The 18,832-nt window shown below is 50.4% G+C and overlaps 1 protein-coding gene across 1 annotated transcript in view; it reads left to right on the top strand.

Annotated features, from left to right (window-relative positions):
• Positions 1–1,080: 1,080 nt before the first annotated feature.
• LOC134560473 (vascular endothelial growth factor receptor kdr-like) overlaps positions 1,081–18,832 on the top strand; it is a 127,742-nt gene continuing 109,990 nt past the window's right edge. The window contains exon 1 of the mRNA XM_063416490.1: positions 1,081–1,860. Within this exon, the coding sequence (XP_063272560.1) occupies positions 1,797–1,860 (64 nt within the window). The 5' untranslated portion in view covers positions 1,081–1,796. The remainder of the gene's footprint in view (positions 1,861–18,832) is intronic.

The raw sequence follows: 18,832 nt of genomic DNA, 5'->3' as shown, positions 1-18,832 counted from the left end.
AACCCCATCACTGAGCCAGAGGGACTGGCAGTGCTTTGCTGTAAGGCTCTGTAGGCCCTGTAACAGCAGCGTCCCCAGTGGCTCACCTGGTGGGATTGGGATTATTGGGATTATTTGGATTATTTGGGTTATTAGGAAGGCAAATCTGTGGGGGCAGCTGTGGAGCCTCCACCACTCTCTCGTTATCAGTGTTTTTACATTAAAAGCCACATTTCTGATCTGTGCATTGAGATAGCACAGAGGAGTTCCCTCCTGGTCACCTCAGGAAGGGCTGCAATTCCAGAAGTGTCCCTTACACGCTCTGGGACATCTCCAGTGACCTGTTTGTGACCTTCAGAGCTGAGGCTGTGCTGGCCCAGGAGCAGCCCTGAACCAGGACCAGACTGTGACTTCCAGGGTGGAGGGAAAAGGTGGAACATCCGAGTGGCTGGAGTGCCCATCCCAGCTGAAATCCTGCCTGGCATGGCAAGGGCACAGGGACGGGCTGGAAACCTCGACGTGAGGGTGGAGCTGTCTGTACCCCTGGAGATGATGCCCAGGTGAGAAACCCATGAGGGACTGGGGTGGCAGCTGTGTAATATAAATAATATCACTGGGATTCCCTGAAATATCCAATGCAAACAAGGGATTTTCTCCGTGCCCCAAGAGCAAGGGAGGCACAGCGGGGCAGGGAGGGTGGAGGTGGCACCCCAGCAGGACACGGTGAGCAGCGGTAAGAGGCCAGACTGCTAAATACCGCAGGGAAGGGGGGCACAGAGAGTGGCTCTTGCAGGAGAGAGCCTGTTCCTCGGGTGGTGTCCCCATCCCGGTGTCCCGGGGCCCTGAGAGCCCCGGGGCCGGGGCAGATGCCACCTCTGTGCCCCTGGGGGAAGGTGTTGCCACCTGATGCTCCCCAACTCCGGCTTTGCAGGCACAGCAAGCAGCGGGAATTCGCTTCTTTGCCCCATCTCGGGCAGCAGCAACAGGAAATCCAGGAGCTCTGAGAAATGACAGGGAGGGAGAGAGCGAGTGAAGTCCCCTCGCCTCGGCTGGTGACGTCTCTCCTTCCTCCTTTTTTTTTTTTTTTTTTTTTTTCCTGTCCCTATAAAGAATCTCGGGCTCGCATCAAACTCCCCTGCGAAAGCCCAGGCGAGGGGAGGGGGAAGAGTCCGAGAGCAGAGCCGGGGGCTCCGGCCATGCCCCAGCGCCGCCGCCCGCCCGCTGCCCGCCCCGGGCAGGTGCCCCCGGGCAGGTAGAGCCAGGTGGGCTCGGGCAGTCCCCGTCCGCCTGTCCTGCTGCGAGATCTGTCCTTCCTGCCCATCTCCGCGGCACCTGCGCCTCCCTGGAGAAATCCATCCCGGCTCAGCCGCCGTATCCCAAACTCCGGGCTGCCGCTCGCCGACTGGAGGAAACTTCTTGCCAAACTTTTTCTGGTGTTCTTTTTTTTTGCTTTGCTTTTTCACCCCTCGAGTGACTCTGCGCCAGCCAGGAGGGCTGGGGAGGCTTCTGAGGCAGAGCGAGGCTCCCCCCAGAGACCTCGGGGATTGGAGAAACGGGGGGAAAGAAGGAATAAGGGGATTGCGGAAAGGGCGTGAAGGAAAAAACCCCAAGAACCTCGGGAAGAGGGGAAGGCGAACGCAACCCGCAGCCGCGGGATGAAGCAGTGAATGGAAAGAACGATTTGACTGCAATCAACAAGTGGGAACTCCAGCGCGCCTCGTCCTTCCCCTCCCTCCCCGCTCCGGCTTTCCCAAACTTCTGGCTGCGAAGGAAAACTTCCCCCGCGGGCTCGGGACAGCACCAGGACCGGCCCCGGGATGCTGCCCCGGCCCGGCGCCCTCCTGGCCGTCTGTGCCCTTCAGGGGCTGCTGCTGCTGCACGGTAAGAGCCGCCCGTGTCCCCCGGGGGTGGCAGGGGGGACACCCCGGGGTCGCTGCCTCTGGCGGTGCCGTCCCTCGGGGGGCCTCGGGAGAGCGCTCCGGGATGCTTTTTTTGCGCTTTTCCACGCTTTTTGTGCTCCTCCGCCGGCCCGGTGAGGTGTCACCCACCGGAGAGCCCCGGTGCCAGCGGACAGGTGTCACCGCTGTGTCCCCAGGGTTCACAGCTCCGTTAAAACCGATCTTTGGAAATAATGGTTAAAAACTAACCCCCCTTGAAGGTGTCGCACATAAAGGTCGGGTTTTAACGGGTGTTTCCCCTCGAGGTTTGGCCTCTTGATTAAAAATAGCAGCTTGTGAGTGTTCACCAATTTGTGGCTTTTTTGCCCTCGGTGTGGGAGGGTTTCTGGTTGTATTTGATCACTTGAGGCAGAGCTGAGGCTTTGAAAGGAGGAGCTGTCTGGGGGTGCCGGGGCTATCCCGCTGTCCTGGGGCTCATGCTGGAGCTGTGGGCACAGACATCACGGGCATTCTCTTTGATGTTCCAGTTCGGATTCTTTGATATTTCAATTTTTGTTTTGTTCACGTGGTGCTTCTTCACTGCCTTCCCCTTCTCAGCCCGGGTGCCAGGTTAGATCCCCTGCTCTCCAAAACTCATTTTCCTTTGCAGCAAACTCCCTGTCCCCCCAGATTTATTCCCAATTTTTGCTGCTATCAGAAAAGCCAAGAGGCAGGTTAATGAGATTTGGGAGAGCTTTTCCATCTGCCGTATGACTTTTCATTATCTCATTAGGCATGAGGATTTTGCAGGATTACTGAGCTATTCATTCATGACGCTGCAAATTGTGTAAGGGAGATGGGCTCTTGTTTATTGGGGAATTCCTTCTGACAGAAAAGACTTTTTTCCTTTTTTTGGGTAGTGGATGGATTGCACAGCACGAGGCTGTTGTTCTTCAGCACATTACAATCTTTTCACAGTTAAGAGGATAGTTTCTGGAAACACTGTGGAGCATCACTGCCCTTGATTTTCTTGGATTCATTCAGGGATTTAATATATTCCTTCTGCAGAAAGGGACTGATTGGCAGGCACAAGCCCCAGGGAATTTCACACCTTTGCCACAGTTACCTGCAGAATAAACAGCTAAGCCTGAGGTTGTGCTCCAAAGGGCTTGTCCAGGAAAAGCTGAAGCAGCAAACCTGGCAGGTGGCAAGGAGGACCTGCAGGATCCTTGGGATCCATGTCCCCAGGGAAAGTGTCCCGTGCCAGGTCAGCCAGCAGGGCTCACACCTTGAGGATTCCCGAGGTGTGCTGCAGCTGCCTGACACGAGCAGCAGCACAGGAGCTCCAACCTCTGGACAGCCTGGAAAGGCTGCCCAGAATCCAGCGTGGATTTCAGAGGCATAAATCACCACAGGATCTCATGGATCAGAGAGGGATTGGGAGATGGGAGCAAACGTGGTGTGCCCAAGTGTTCCTGAGGCTCCAGGGTGAAGGGGAGCACAGGGGAAAAGCCTGGCTGGAGATGCTGCCACATTTCAGGGCTGCTCAGGTCCTTACTCCCAGGTTCCTTTCCTAATAATTTCAGCCCTAATAACCTTGGAGTTTGGTCCAGATTCCTTTTGCCATCAGTGCCAGGCACGGAGGAGGCCAAGAGAAGGCAAAGTCTGCATCCTGTGACAGAGGGAGGAAGGCAGGAACATCCCTGTGCCCGCAGGCAAAGGCTGGCGAGGGACTTGGAGCTACATCTGGGTGTCAGGAGCTTGGTTCACCTTTAGGAACAGATAAAACACCAGCACAGTCTCCGGGTGCCCTCATTGGGCTGGAAGGCAGAGGGAGACAGGGCCAGGAAGGCCAAAGATTCGGGATGGCACTGGTGTTACTGAGGAATCCACTCCTCCCCACCTTGCCCTCCAAGTTCCTCTCCAGCACCGAGCTCAGGGAAGCTCTGCTCGACCTCCCAAAGCCTGGGCTTATCCCTCAGCTGTAGTTAAACCTTCTCTGGGATCTCTGTGGCCAAAGTTAGGCAGGGCTGTGCTGAGGAGGCTGATTCTGATTCCAATCCAAACAATTCCATCTGCAATGCAGAGGGAAGGAAAGTCCTACAACAGTGAATACTGCTCAGGACCAAGGTATCAAATCCTCAGCCACTTTCCCCTCCAAGTTCATCTCCAGCAATGAAATTCTGACCATGACATTTATCCAGGTCTCCTTTGGAGAGTTCCTGACTTATTTGGTGCTTTCAGCAGGGGGAAGAGACCACACAAACATAATCCCAGTGATTTCCCACCTTGCTCTAAAATACAGCTCTAAATACATCTTTGAATGTCCTCATTTAGTTCCATGAATGCCATTAAATTTCCACTTTCCTTTTGCTCTTTGCTCAGCTTATTCTCAGCTCCTCAGAGCACTGGCTGGGGTCTTGCTGCTCAGAAATTACCAGTGATGGGGTAACGATGGTGCAGATGCCAACAGCTGGCACAGATTTTAGGTATGGAGTGGGATGGTTCACAATCAGCCCTGGCAAAAACAATCTGCAAAGAAATTCTTACACCTTCAATTGGGCATGAAAAATTCAGTATCTTTTACCTGCTGACATGATCACCAGAAGGTTTTTAATATCTGAGCAATCCAAGTAACTTTTTGGGTATTAGAGTAAACTCAGCCATTTCAGTGATTTAACTCTGGAAATTATTAAAGATTGAAGACTAAAAATTAGGTCCTGCTGGATGGCTTTGAAATTAAAGCACGTTTGAAATTGATTTTTTTGTTGTTGTTTAATTTTGCAATATCTTCTACAAATTGAATATGCTTGCTGGGCAATGAAGCTTGTTAACACAGAGATTTCAATTAAACCATGTATCAGCAGAGAAAAGCTTCAGGAGCTCGGATTCCTCCCGGTTTTCCAGCCAGGAGGGTCACAGAGTCCAGCAGGATGAGTGTGCCTGTGCCAAGGCAGAGGCACTGGGGGGTTGTTTTCCCAAAAAAACCCATGTGTCCTAATTGGTGTTATTCCCAAACATTTGCTTTACTGTGGGAAAATGTTATAATGAGCAGAGGAGCCTTTTTTAGGCTGGTGATATCTGAAGCTGCCACATTCGAAACCAACTGGAAATCTCTTTATACCAATTGAGCCATTTAAGGCAAGGAAAAAAATGTCAAATATTTCTGAGTGCTCCCTGAACTTCTGAAAAACAGCAAAAAAGAACACTGAAAAAATGAACCAGATGGTTTGCTGAAGGTTTCTGGTGTAAGAACTTGCAGTATTGTCTTTAAAACTTGTACAAAATATTTATCTGTGAGCATTGGTCTGCTCTGAGTAAGAGCAACAGGATCCTTGCATTTGGGTCATTCCTGCCCTTTCACACATTCCCTGGACTGTTCATTTTATGACAAATTATTTGTACAAAGCGATAACTCAATCTACTGCACTTTGAATCTGAGATAGGGCTGAATACAGAATATTGATGTTGTTATTATGTACACGAGCAAAAAGTTCCCAAGCCCAGCAGGAAATTGCTCAGGTACACCAGGGGAAGGTGACCTGAGCCTTTTTGGAGGTTTGTCTCCCAGATCAGCAGTGCAGTTTGGAGGAGGGGGAGAACCTGCTCTGTCCCATATCTGTTGAGGGATGAGACACATCTGGTGCTTCCAGAGACATTTGCAAGGTGCGATGCAGGAAGGGTCACTTGGTCACCAGAAAAAGCACAGGGGACACAAAGAAGATGCTCCCAGTTCTCGCTGCAGGAGAGTTTTGGGGGCAGCAGCAGCCACCTGCACTTTTTAAAGCTACACAGGAGATTTCCAGGAGGCACTGTTGGGGATGAGGAGGGCCCTGAAGCACAGCCCCGCTGAGCTTCCCATGCCCCCTTTGGGATTTCCTCTGACCCACCTTTCCTTTTTTCTCCAAACCAGTCCGATGTTACAGGAACGGGAATTAGGAGTGGAGGTAATTAAGGGATATTGGAGCATCTAAACAACAGCTAGGATTGAAATAAACGTGTCCCCAGTGCTTTCCTTCAGAAAGCAGCTCCCATGACTGATGGGACACAAAGGCTCTGAGTGCCCATCAGGACATTCCCGTCCCTCCTTCATCACAACCCCCAGGATTGCTGTGGCTGCCCAAAGAAAGCTGGATAAAATCTGTGTCACAGAGAACTGAGCTCCCTGTTAGGCACTTCTTTAATTTTATTTTTAAGGCCATAGAGAAAAGACTATAAGCTGCCAAAATCCACCAAAGTCAAGGTTTTTATCTGGAAATGGCATTGAATAGAAGGGCCTGCTTGAGGCTTGCCCCAGGGAGCAGCACTCCAGGAGCAGAGCTTGCAGTCACCAGGAGCAAGGCAGGATCAGCACAGATCATGGGAATCAAGGTTTCTGCACGAGGTGTGACCTCAGAGGCTCATCCAGGAGCCCCTGCCTCGAGTGGGGAAGGAGGAAGGCTCAGGATCAGCCTGATCTCCTGAGGCTGTGATGAGCAAGACTGGTGGGTGCCCATTTTGTGCAAATTCCTCCCTGCTGAGTGCTGGACCTGCTTCCAAAGGCTGTGGGAATGGGAGCAGGGAATTCACACATGGAGGGAGCTGAGCTGCTGCCCCGTGCCATTGTTAACTTCTGTTCTAGTCTCATTAACAGTGTAACACAGCTTTGCACTCTAAGGGACAGGGAGCAATCTGGGAACTATTTTTGATGGAGAGTGAGTAAGTGCATGGACATCTCTATGACTCACTGCAATACCCTCATCCCCAAGTCCTTGGATTAGTCTGACTTTGCAGCACATACTTCTTGTCCCCACTACATCCTACATCCTTCTCCTGCTCTCCCCTCCCCTTTCCTGGATGTCTCCTAAATTCCCCTCAGGGCTCAGGATTCCTTGAATTTTTACATTAGGAGAAGCCAAGAGGAATTTCCCAGCCCTTCCACACCAGGGTTCTGCACAGTCTCTCTTCTCTTCTCAAAATGAATTTTGCTTTTATAATTCTTCCTGGTGCAAAGTTTCCTAAAAAAACCAAAGTGGGGCTGCTTGAGACCTGCAATTGAATCTCTTGTTTCCTGCCAGCTCTTCATGTTCCCACTGCACTGAATTTTTACAAGAAATAGTTTTTGTAAAACCTCCCAGTATCAAGAAAAGCAGGAGGGGTCACACATCATATATGGGGTGTGTGTGACCGGGGCTTTTGTTTTAGCTTTAAGCAGGAGAGTTTTAGCACTCGAGTCGTTGAGTGAGCAACAAGGAAAGAACCTGCAAACCATGGCTGTCTGAAAAAGCCACTTTTGCTTTGTGCCCTGCAGGGAATGGCAAAAGCACATGGCCCTCAACATTTCAAAATTCAGCCAAAACCCAAACTGAGGCCCAGAATGTAAAGGAAATATATGGACCAGCCTTCTATTTTCAGATCACTTGCCTTTGTCTTCTTCATTTCCACATAGGTTTCCTTAGATCTTCCTGTGTTTTTCTGAACTGTGGGAACGTGATTGCCAAGGAAGTGGAGAGGGGAGTTTTCAGCCCTGCTGGGATTGTTCTTGATTTGAGGGTCAAGGAAGCCTGACCCTGTCATTACCTGTTCCATTTTTACAAAATCGCCACAAATCTGACCCACCTCAGCCAAAAGGTTTGCTTCCTTAGAGCCCACAGCTCAGAAATTGCTCACCTGGAATTCCTCTTCATGGATACACCGGGGTCAGCTTGCAGGAAAAGCACCGAGCACCACAGGGCTGCTCTGCCCATTCCTCTACAGCCCTGAGGAAAATGGGATTGCTCCCAGGGATACTCCACACACACACAGAGAACCAGCTGAGCTGTGAGGTGTTCATCCTGTTTGCTCTTCATGCAGAGCTCATTAAGTGCAATCAGGGCTGGATACACTCGTTTAGGAGTTAAAGCAATTTCCTCCCAGTCCCCAGAAGCTGCAGTGGGGATGTGAGTGTGGGGCTGCCCAGAACCTCCTCAATTCCTCACAGCTACTGAACAGAGCTCACTTTAAACCTTTGTGGCAGGAGGGATCACCCTGAAAGCTGCTCCTGAGCCTGGATCTCCCCAGTTTTTGGGCTGGGTAGTGCAAAGGTTGGCGTTTCAGACTTTTAATGTGCAGACAACTCCTCCAGAGTCCCCCAAGAGCTGTAAAATGTGATTTTCCCCTCTGCTGCTCCACTCACTGATGCAGCTGGCAGGAGCAGCTCCCGCAGGAGCCATCACACACATCCACACAGTAGCACTTGGAAGCCCTTGGCGTGGGCAATCCTGATTCCAGGAGCAGCAAAAGGCTTGGAAGAGCTTGCCCAGAGCCCTCAGGAGCAGGGAGGTGCATGCTGGAAAGGGGGAAGTAAAGTTCTGGGGTGTTCCTGCTGCAAAACTCAAAGTGTCTCTGCCTTTCCTTGCAGAAAAATAAATCCCACAGGTGCCCCACTGGGACATCCCCATCCCCTTGGGAAGGGCACCCACTGCTGCTTCACTCCTCAGTTAATGAGGATTTACAGACATAAGGGAAAGGATTTCAGCAGCTTCCACTGCTTTGCTTCCCAACCCGTGGGGAGTATCAGGAGAAACAATAATGCAGAGCAAGAGCACAGGTGTGGGGAGAAATGCTTTTCCCAGCTCTTTCTGCAGCAGGATCTCTTTCCCCAGCTCTTTCTGAGGCAGGATCTCTTTCCCCAGCTCTTTCTGAGGCAGGATCTCTTTCCCCAGCTCTTTCTGCAGCAGGATCTCTTTCCCCAGCTCTTTCTGAGGCAGGATCTCTTTCCCCAGCTCTTTCTGAGGCAGGATCTCTTTCCCCAGCTCCTTCTGGATGTGGATGAGGCAAGGCAGCAGTGTCAGCTCTCCCTGCATGACACAGCAGCGCTGAGCTGGGCTGCTTGGAAGGGGTGTGTTACAATTAAAGGATGATTCAAGTCAATGTAAACAATGATGTCAGCCTGAGGACCTTTAAAACACAATTTAAGCTATTACACGGTGTGAAGCAGAGAGAATCAGGTAACCTTTTGGCCTGCCACATTTTTTCTCTGCAAATGGATCATGTCTGGGTTATTTTCATGTTTGGGCACTCGGGACAAGCTTTGCCTCTCACTCACACAGGTTTAAGGCTGTGCTTGGCTGAAGACAATAGCCTGTCTTTGAATTGTCCATTGTATGGCTGAGAACATTCATTTTCTTCTGGCTGTTTACACATTTTGTGGTGGAACCTGAGGAGAAAAAAGGCAGACTGAGAGCTGCTCCCTCACTGCACGTTTTATAAAAGTAGACATCTTACTGATCTTGCTGGAATGTCTTGATTTGCCTCACTGTGAGAAAGCAAAATCACCTGCTTCTTTTCCAGTGGTGAAGGAAAGCCAGAGAGTGGCTGAGCCTGCAGCAACCCCCAGTTGTGTGAGGCAGCACAAGAACCCTTCCTGCTATTCCTCACATTTATTTTGGCTGCACAGATCCTGTTCTGCTCCTTCCTGGAGACTCCCATACTTTAAACAACTTCCCTTAGTCCAGGCAGATTTTCTGTTGAGTAAGGACAGAGCAGAAGGGTTTGGCTCAATAGCAATTCCCAGAAAGAGTGATTAATCCCTAAAATCTGTGTCAGCATGAAGGGAGCAGAGTGTGGTGGGGAGGGACTGTCTGGGGCAGCGCCTGGAGCTCCCTGCTCTTGGCCCATCTCATTTGGTGTTTCTCATCCCACCCAGTGGGACTTTTCCAAGGAGAATGGCACGTGGGTCTCTGGGAAGGCAAGGCCACTGATGATTCTGTGCACAGTTTGATGACTTCATCCCCTGATCCATCAGCAAGGAGATAAACCAGGGCTGCAGAGTGATGGATTTACAGGTTTGGAATGGCTGTGATATTTTCACATTGGGAATGTTTGCTCCTGGCTTTCCCAAGCAGTCACACAGACATGAGCTCAGTCCTCTGGATCAGTCTGGGCAATCTCAGCCCTGCTCTGATGAGAGAAGTGCAGGGTGAAATGAAAGACCCAGCATGGGACAATTCCTGGGATGCAGGGACTACCTGGGAAGGGGAATTCAGGAGGAGGCTGCTGAGCAGGGCTTGTGAAAGGTTCCCCCATCCAGCTCCAAACAGTTCCCAGCAGGAATTCTGTCACTGTTTTACAAGCCTGATGTCCCCTTATTATTCCTATGGGATTGTTCTGATCTGTTTTATCTATTCTGATCTCTTGTATAAATCAGATATTTTGCCTTTTTAATTGTTGTCTACTTTGTATTTGAAAAGTAATGCTCAGATCCACTTGGAGAAATGCCATTATTAATTTAATTTGATAAGTAATGAAGTCATGAAGCCTCCTTCTGGTTACTGAGGATGCTCTCTCTTGAACTTTGTGCATAACTATGGTGGTTATTTGCTATTAAAAATTAACTACCAGCTTTATTTCCTAATGTTCTGTGTGGTTGTCAGAGCTGGTGCACAATATCAGGCGGGGCAGGCTCCCCAAACAGGCACCACAACATCCCACAGGTCTGCAAGCACAGGCTGATGCTCCCTACACAAAGGTTTTCCTTCTCCCATCCCAGGAATGCGTGCCCAGTTTGTTTTAACCTTCTCCAGGACAGAATCTTTGGCTTTCTGGTGGGTTTCTGGCAGAAGGACAAAAGAAGAGGAAAGGAGTTTTGTCTGGATATAAATCTCACTTCTCATTTGCCAAATCTGTCCAGCACTCAGGAGAAATTCAGGGCAGTGGAGATGAAAATTCTGTGCTCAAAGTGAGATTAGTGGAAAAGCTAAAGCTGAGCTGGTTTTGATTTCCACAGAGGTTTCCTGGCCCAGCTGCTGTTCAAGGCCATTTGCCCTTCCACTGTTCAATATCTTTGTATTTTAAAATTAATGTAGGCTTTGAAATACTACCTGGATTTGTGCTCTGGCACTGAGCAGTGCAACTTTGTGCCTCTCCCTCTCTGCCTACCTGTGCCAAGTGTAATCTTTAATCCAGGGTCCAGCACTGTATGGTTTCTGTACGAGGGAAACACCAAAGCCTTTGTCCAGTGACTCTGGGATTGCTGCTCCAGGTTCTGGGCATTTCTGACAAAGTGTAAACTCCTTCCTTTTGCATCCTTGGAATACCAATGATAGATAATACTGATATATCATTGATGCTGTCACTGGTGTGGTTCAGGATAAACTCCTCACCTGAATCAATCACCAAACTAAAACCTTGCAGAACCCCTTTTTTTTGAGCTGCTGATTCTTTAATTCCCAGACTGACCAATACATCTGGTGTTACCAGAAGTCTCCTTCAACTCAGAGCTAACCAGGCTTAGAGAGAGGGAGGAGAGCCCAGAGCAACCCAATTTAGTAATCTTTCCTGTTATAAATTCTTCTGCTTATCTCAGTTCTGGCCTTGCCATCTGCTGGTAGTGAAAGCGGGGCAGTGACACTTGGGCGTGGTGGGATGGAAGTTCAGTATCTCAGACTCTGATCTTCTGCAGTGGAGATGATAAAGGAATTCTCAGGATAGAGGGACTGAGAGGAATTCTCAGCATCCACAGGGCAAAGGTCTCCCTCATGCTCTGGAGTTTATTGGTTGATGTCCTATAGGGTGCATTTTGAAAGGCCTTTGAAAGGCTGCCTTGTTGTTTTGGTTCCATATTGTTCTGAGTTAAATGGTAGGAAAAGAGAAATTGCTGCCACCACAACATTCCCTTATAGGCCTATTCATTATTGATCCCCAGAGGAAATGGAGAGTTCCCCTGGACAATGGGCAGACAGACAAACGAGCATACATTAACTGGCTGTGCTGTACAGCTCGTTTGGGCTGCATTTCCTTGGCATTCTCAGGAGCAGGAATTCTGGCAGTTGGTTTGATGTCTTCCTCCTGCTGCCTCGTTAGACATTCTGGGGGACAGGCAGCCCCTCTGAGCCACAGAACCACAGAATCAGGGAATAGAGAATCACAGAATCACAGAATCACAGAGTGACAGAACCATAGAATCACAGAGTCAGTCAAAGAGTGACAGAGTGACAGAGTCACAGAATCACAGTCACAGAACTGCAGAACCACAGAATCGGGGAATAGAGAATCACAGAGTGACAGAACCATAGAATCAGAGAATTAGAGAATAACAGAGTTACAGAATCACAGTCACAGAACCACAGAATCAAGGAATAGAGAATCACAGAGTGACAGAGTTACAGAATCACAGAATCAGAGAATTAGAGAATCACAGAGTCACAGAATCACAGTCACAGAACTGCAGAACCACAGAGTGACAGAGTCACAGAATCACAGAATCACAGAGTCAGTCACAGAGTGACAGAGTGACAGAGTCACAGAATCACAGAATCACAGAATCACAGACTCACGGAGTTACAGAATCACAGTCACAGAACCACAGCATCAGGGAATTCCAGAGTCACAATCATGGAATCACAGAGTCACAGAATCAGAGAATCCAGAGAATCATGGAATCAGACAACCACAGAATCACAGTCACAGAATCACAGAATTACAGGATCACAGTCACAGAGTCACAGAACCATGGAGTCACAGAATATCCTGAGCTGGAAGAGACCCACAGGGCTCATCCAGTCCAGCTCCTGTCCCTGCACAGGACACCCCAACAATTCCACCCTGTGCCTGAGAGCTTTGTCCAAACACTTCTTGGAGAGAGAGGCAGAGGCCTGCTGTGGAAATGCTTTGGGCAGATGTGATGGAGCCCTGAGGGATGCTCTGGACTGGGAGCACTGGGAACAGAGGGGACCAGGCCAGGTCTGTGGGGTTTGGCCCTGCTGGCCTGGGGCTGTGCTCCAAACCAGCTCAGGTGAGGTTTGAGTGACTCAGCTTTGTCCCCTGCCCTTTGACAAACACCCCGGGGTGCAGCAGGGTGGGATGGAGGAACAGCCAGACCCTCTGGAAGGAAGAGGCTGATGTGACTGCAGCCCTGCTCCCTGCCCTGCTCAGGGTGGGTGCTTTGCTCAGGCCCTGCACTGAGGTTTGCAGGTGTCCCCTCAGGTCTGCAGTGCATTTTGGCCTTGCATTCTCCCTGCAGCACAGGCTTTTCCTGCCTTTGTGCCTCTGCTCTTGTGTAAATCAGAGAGGTTGGTCCTTCCCTTCCTCCCTGGAGGGATGGAGTGATCAATGTTTGGAAGAGAAAAAGCAGCTCAGGAGCTGCAGATTTGCTTCATCTTTCACTCCCACCAGCTGAAAAAAGCCCCGTCTGAGGCTGCAAGGACATGGAGGCATTTCAGGTTGTGAGGATCAGGACTGGGACTGTGCTAACCTTGGCCTGAACTGGCAGAAATCCCTGCCAGGGATGCTCAGGGCTTGCAAGGCTGCATTTTATTCTTGAATTTCTTCTACTGTGGTGCCTCCCTCAGGCTCCTAAATAGTGAAATACCCATGGCACACCCACACCTGCACTGGTGCAGTCACTCCAGCTGCAACCACATCCCAGGGAGCCTCTTGGTTTTCCTTCTTCTGGCACAGAGGAATTTGCTGATTTCCAGCCCTGATCTGATGGATTCCCCTGCTGGGAGGTTCCTACAATGAGAGGACTCCAGGCTGGGGGTTTGTTCTCATCTCCCCCACGCTGGAGGTGCCTCTTGGAGAGCTGCTCAGTGAGCCTGGACTGCCACCAGGGCTTGCCAGGAGCTCAGGAGGAGCTTCCCCTCCTCCTTGGAGCCCTCAAACAGCCCCTGCCGATTTCAGCAGTAGAAATATGGTGATTACAGGCATCAGAGTGCTCAAGGGAATACTGGGTTATTGAAATTGGGAATCCAAAGGAGAAATTCCCCCTTCTTTAAGCTCACTTGTTCTGAATCTGCACCCTTTTGAGGAGAGGCAGAAAATTTCAGCTGAGCAGCACCCAGCCAGGGTTCAAAATCCAGCCTGATCTCCTCCTTGCCCCTTGCAGTCTATTATTATTATTATTATTATTATTACCATTTTGGTGCTGTCCTTTCTCAGCCATGGATGTTTCCCTACAACTGCTGCACCTACCCAAACCTGCAGCTAAGGCTTCAGTACCAACATCCACAATGAATATTCTCCTTTTTGGGCACAGCCCCTTGGATTTGCACCCTCAGAGGGTGGGCACAGCCATGCAGAAAACAAAAGATGAATAACACAGAGTTACAAACAAGACACCCATTTACAGACCTTCTCAAAGCTCAGTAGCAAAGCTTTAGTGCTTATATTAGTATATTTTAAAGTGCTTGTATTAATATATTTTTATTAATATGTTAACATTTTGTCATGGGGAAGGGTGGGAAAAAAAGAAAAAAAAGAGACATTGTACCTCCTTGGAAAGTGTTTTGTTTTTCCCAAGCAGCAGAATTTTAGGTATTTCCTTTAAGAACACATTTCTGTGTCCAGTAGGAATGAAAAATTTTGGGATGACGGGCCAAAGGGAGCCCAGGAGGGGTCAGTGCTGGAGCTGGGCTCTGTGGAGGGTCAGCACTGGGATTAGGGGCAGTGCCAGGGATGGATGGGTTTATCAGGAATTCCTCCCTCATCCTGTAGCAAAGTTTGTGAAACCAGCCCAGCAAAGCTCCTGAACCCTCGGCACCCCTTCAGGCACTGCTCTGGTTATACATGACAATATTCTGTCTCTTTTCATGTGAAAACTGACCAAACTAATGGAGAGACAGAAAGTTGATCTGTGCATCCATTGATAGAATTACAACTGCTTCATCTCCTACCAAGCAAATTCTCTCACTGAAAAGGGAACACCAAAAATGAATGTTCACTGGAATATGCTAGCCTGGCCTTTGAATGAAGATAAAAATACCTAGGAAAAGCAAAATTCCTGGGCAATATCAGCTTCCATGGCTGTTCTCCTCTTTGTCACTGGGGCAATCCATGTGCTGGGTGAGCTGCAGTGCTGGGGGACGGGATCTTTGTGCTCAGGAGCAGCATATTCCCAAGCATGTTGTCTTTGGCATGGCCAGTATTTTATCTGCCAGAGCCAATGTTAATGAAAAATTCCTGAAAAATTCCACATTTCAACTCTGCTGGGAATAACAATCTCTCGTGACCTCGTTCAAAAGCAGATATCGGGCAGGACACAAAACAGGGAGGTGTTTCTGACCCCCCTTGCTAAATTTGGGGGTTTGGGGCTGAGTTTATGGTGCTTGCCTGCCTTTAGGAGTGATCTCAGCACTGTCAGGTTGTGAAGTCCCTGTGGGATCAAAATCAGGATTGTGCTGTCAGAGCCACAGGGTTGGTGACACTGAGAACTCCTTGTGTGACACCCCAGTCCCAGCTCTTCAAAACATGGTGAATTTCCAGCAATTTGTAGAGAAATGCCTGCACAGGAGGGTGTCTCCTTCTGGGACAGCGCTGGCATTGTCCCTGCTGGAGTCCCTTTGACACAGGGAAGGAAAATCTGTGATCCATCCCAGCAAACATCAGCCTGGATGGTTTGTCACACATGGCTTCATCTCCTCGTTGCAGCAGACTGGAAAAGCAAGGTCAGGCAAACAAAGCTGGGGAGAAAAAGCCCAAGTGCTGAGAAAAGTGGCTTTAAATCACTGCCACCCACTGCAAAGTGACAGGGCAAGGAGATGGAAGGGACTGATTCACCTTGATTTGCATGGATTGGGTTCTCACAGGTGGGTTTCCCTCAGGATCTCGGAGGCAGCCCAGGGTCCCTGCCCTGGCAAAGCTCCTTGGCCAGGGGACAGGGCAGGCCAGCCAGGGCTGTGGCACTGGGGACACCCCAACACAGCACAGACAGGCCCTAGCCCTGCTCAGGGCCCTGCAGCAATGCCCAGGGCCTGCTGGGTTTGTTCATGAGTGAGCTCACTCCGTCAGGTGGAGAAAAAAATGAGGGAGCTTGGCACAGAGCAAGGAAAGTCCCCTGGATCCAACCCTGCCTGACCATGGATCCTTTCTGCTCTGTGCACGCTTTGAGCACCACGACACACAGGGCAAAGGAAAATCCAGGCTTACACCTCCAAACCCAGCGTACTCCACACACATCCACACCTGCCACGGGGTGGGACAGCAGGCTGATTTCGCAGGGTGATTTTGCAGGGTGGTTTATCAGGGTGATTTATCCCCCTGCAGCCAGGGCGGGTGGCAGGTTTGCCATGGCCTGCCCCGGGGACAGGCAGTGACAGCACACAGATACCAGCAGCTGCTGATTCACTGCTGTGCTCCAGCACACAGACACAGGCTCCTTTGGCTGAGAGGACAGGAAGGAGTGGGATGTGGGGTGTGCACCCCCAAGGTCCCCCCTGCCAAAATCCCCCTCCTTGGGAGATTTGTTTCAGTGGCAGCAGCTCAGTGCGAGCGCAGGACGTTCCTCCTGTGCAGAGAACATCTGTGCTCCGAGCTGCTGCCTTCATCTCAGCTGGGAAGGATGCAAAGGCAGGGACAGGCCCTTGCCAATCACTGACTTGCCCAAATATTTATCTCTGCTAAAAAGAGTTTGGTTGCTGGATGTAGCCCAAGGTTGGTTCTGATGGGAGACATCAAACAGAACGGACATGGATCAGGGACGGCACAGCTGGCACTGCCTGTGTGCTGGGGGAATAGAAACAAAGAGCCAGAGAACTCCAGCTGCTGAGCCAGTGGTCCTGCAACAAGGCTGCAGCTTCCTGACATCACCAGCGGTGCCAGGAGGGTGCCAGGGATCACCTGTGGTCCCCGTTGGCACTTGCACTCCTTTTTGCACGAGGGGATGAAGGATCACCACTTTTCTGAGAAGGATTTGAAAGAGTGATGGAAACAGTGGCAGAGCAAAGCAGGGCAGAGCTGCCAGCACTGAGAACATTTCTCTGATATTTTATTTCTGGAAGTATCTGATTGAAATGTTCTTTTCCTGGAAAGATTCCTCCCCATGCCTGCTCCCCCCGCCTCCCTCGGAACGCTGGTGCCAATATTTCTGTTGTAACTTCCTTGCTCCCAGGGGTTTCCTGCTGGAGATTTCCCTCCCCTCTGGCCTGGAGCTGGTGGTCCCTGAATTGTTCTGTGGAAGGAGGGGAAGGCCCCAGCACTGCCTGGGATGGTGGCAGGTATCCCTGAGGGATCCCAGCTCGTCCTGCCAGCACAGAGGGGCTCTGGGAGGGTGGCTCAGGTATTCCTGGGAGTGCCTGATCCTCTTTTCCAAAGCCTGAGCCTGGCAGGTGCAGGGAATGGCTGGATCTATGTACAGGGAATGGGTGGATCCATGTACAGGGAATAGCTGGATCCATAGGGAATGGCTGGATCCATAGGGAATGGCTGGATCCATGTGCAGGGAATGGCTGGATCCATAGGGAATGGCTGGATCCATAGGGAATGGCTGGATCCATAGGGAATGGCTGGATCCATGTACAGGGAATGGCTGGATCCATAGGGAATGGCTGGATCCATAGGGAATGGCTGGATCCATGTACAGGGAATGGCTGGATCCATAGGGAACGGCTGGATCCATGTGCAGGGAATGGCTGGATCCATAGGGAACGGCTGGATCCATAGGGAACGGCTGGATCCATGTGCAGGGAATGGCTGGATCCATAGGGAATGGCTGGATCCATAGGGAATGGCTGGATCCATGTGCAGGGAATGGCTGGATCCATAGGGAATGGCTGGATCCATAGGGAATGGCTGGATCCATGTGCAGGGAATGGCTGGATCCATAGGGAATGGCTGGATCTATAAGGGAATGGCTGGATCCATAGGGAATGGCTGGATCCATAAGGGAATGGCTGGATCCATAGGGAATGGCTGGATCCATATGCAGGGAATGGCTGGATCCATAGGGAATGTCTGGATCCATAGGGAATGGCTGGATCTGTGTGCAAGGACACATTTCAGCACACCCCACATCCCGCTCCTTCCCGTCCTCTCAGCCAAAGCAGCCCAGCCCTCAGGATTGTGTCCAGAGCACCTCTCACCCCATCCCTCTGCTAAATGGATAAATTTGGCAAAATTTGGCATCAAGGCATTGACAGACACCTCGGGGCTAAGGGTACAAAAACTGCCATGCCCAAAGGGTTGTTTTGATGACTTCAAAATAAAATCATCTTGCAGAGCAGCCCTGGAGAGAGGCTTATCACTTTAACTTCCCTGATTAGCCCAGGACACCAATTTTAGGCACTGTAAAAACAGTGGAGGTCAAATTTACTATGGAGGGCAAGGACCAGTGACTCAATTTTCCTTATTCTTTATAGTCACTTTTCACCTTGAAGAACAAAAGGTCCCAAAGTCAGAGAACGTTTGTTCTTGAGTCTTGCCAAAGCCTTCTCTTTTTTAATAAACCATCATTAAAATCTGGGCCCTTTGCCTTGACAAAAGAAAAGAATATATTTGTGTACACTTAAGTGACAGGAAAGAGCCTGTGAGGCAGGCCTGCTCACAGATAAAGGAATTCCGGACATTATTCCTTGTGCTCCAAGGGGTTGTGACATGGGATTTCCTCTCCAAGTGGTAAATAGCTCTGCAGTTACAGCAGGGTGGGGCCACCCCTGGTTTCTTTAAAACCAGGAGAGATGAAAGCGCTTTAGGAGAAGAAAGAGGGGCTGGGTGCATGTGCACAGTGAATCCCTGGGAATGGCTGGGGGGGAATCCACCTGCCCCGGGCTTTGCCCCCCAAAATTCCCCAGGGGTTCCAGGTGCTGCCAGCTGGGCTCTGCTTTGGGAAGAACAGCTCCTGGCACAGCAAAATAGATTTAACTCCAAGGGCAGCCCCAAATCTCAGCCCCTCGCGTGCTCCCCCCGGATCTGTGGGAGACAGGGGGAATTTGAGGGGAAATGGGTTGGTTTTGGGATGACTCTGGATCCTTCCTGCCTTCTCTGAAAGGCAGCCAGGCTGTGGGACACTGACTGCCCATGCTGGGCTGGAGAGGGACCAGAGAGGGCAGTGAGGGGTGGATCCCACAGCTGAGAGCTCCTGGAGGAGCCTCACCGGGTCTGGGAACACGAACGAGGCAGTCGAGGAATTTTTCCACTGGAAGCACCTTTCTGTCTTGTGCTGGATCATGCCCAGGAGTGGGTGAGCATATCTGTAAGAAAACACAAGAGCTGAAGCTGCAGGTTTCATCCTGTTCTCATTTTAA

The sequence above is a fragment of the Prinia subflava genome, chromosome 20, assembly GCF_021018805.1.
Source record: "Prinia subflava isolate CZ2003 ecotype Zambia chromosome 20, Cam_Psub_1.2, whole genome shotgun sequence".
NCBI classification, from domain to species: Eukaryota; Metazoa; Chordata; class Aves; order Passeriformes; family Cisticolidae; genus Prinia; species Prinia subflava.
This window is presented reverse-complemented; position numbering and strand designations above follow the sequence as displayed.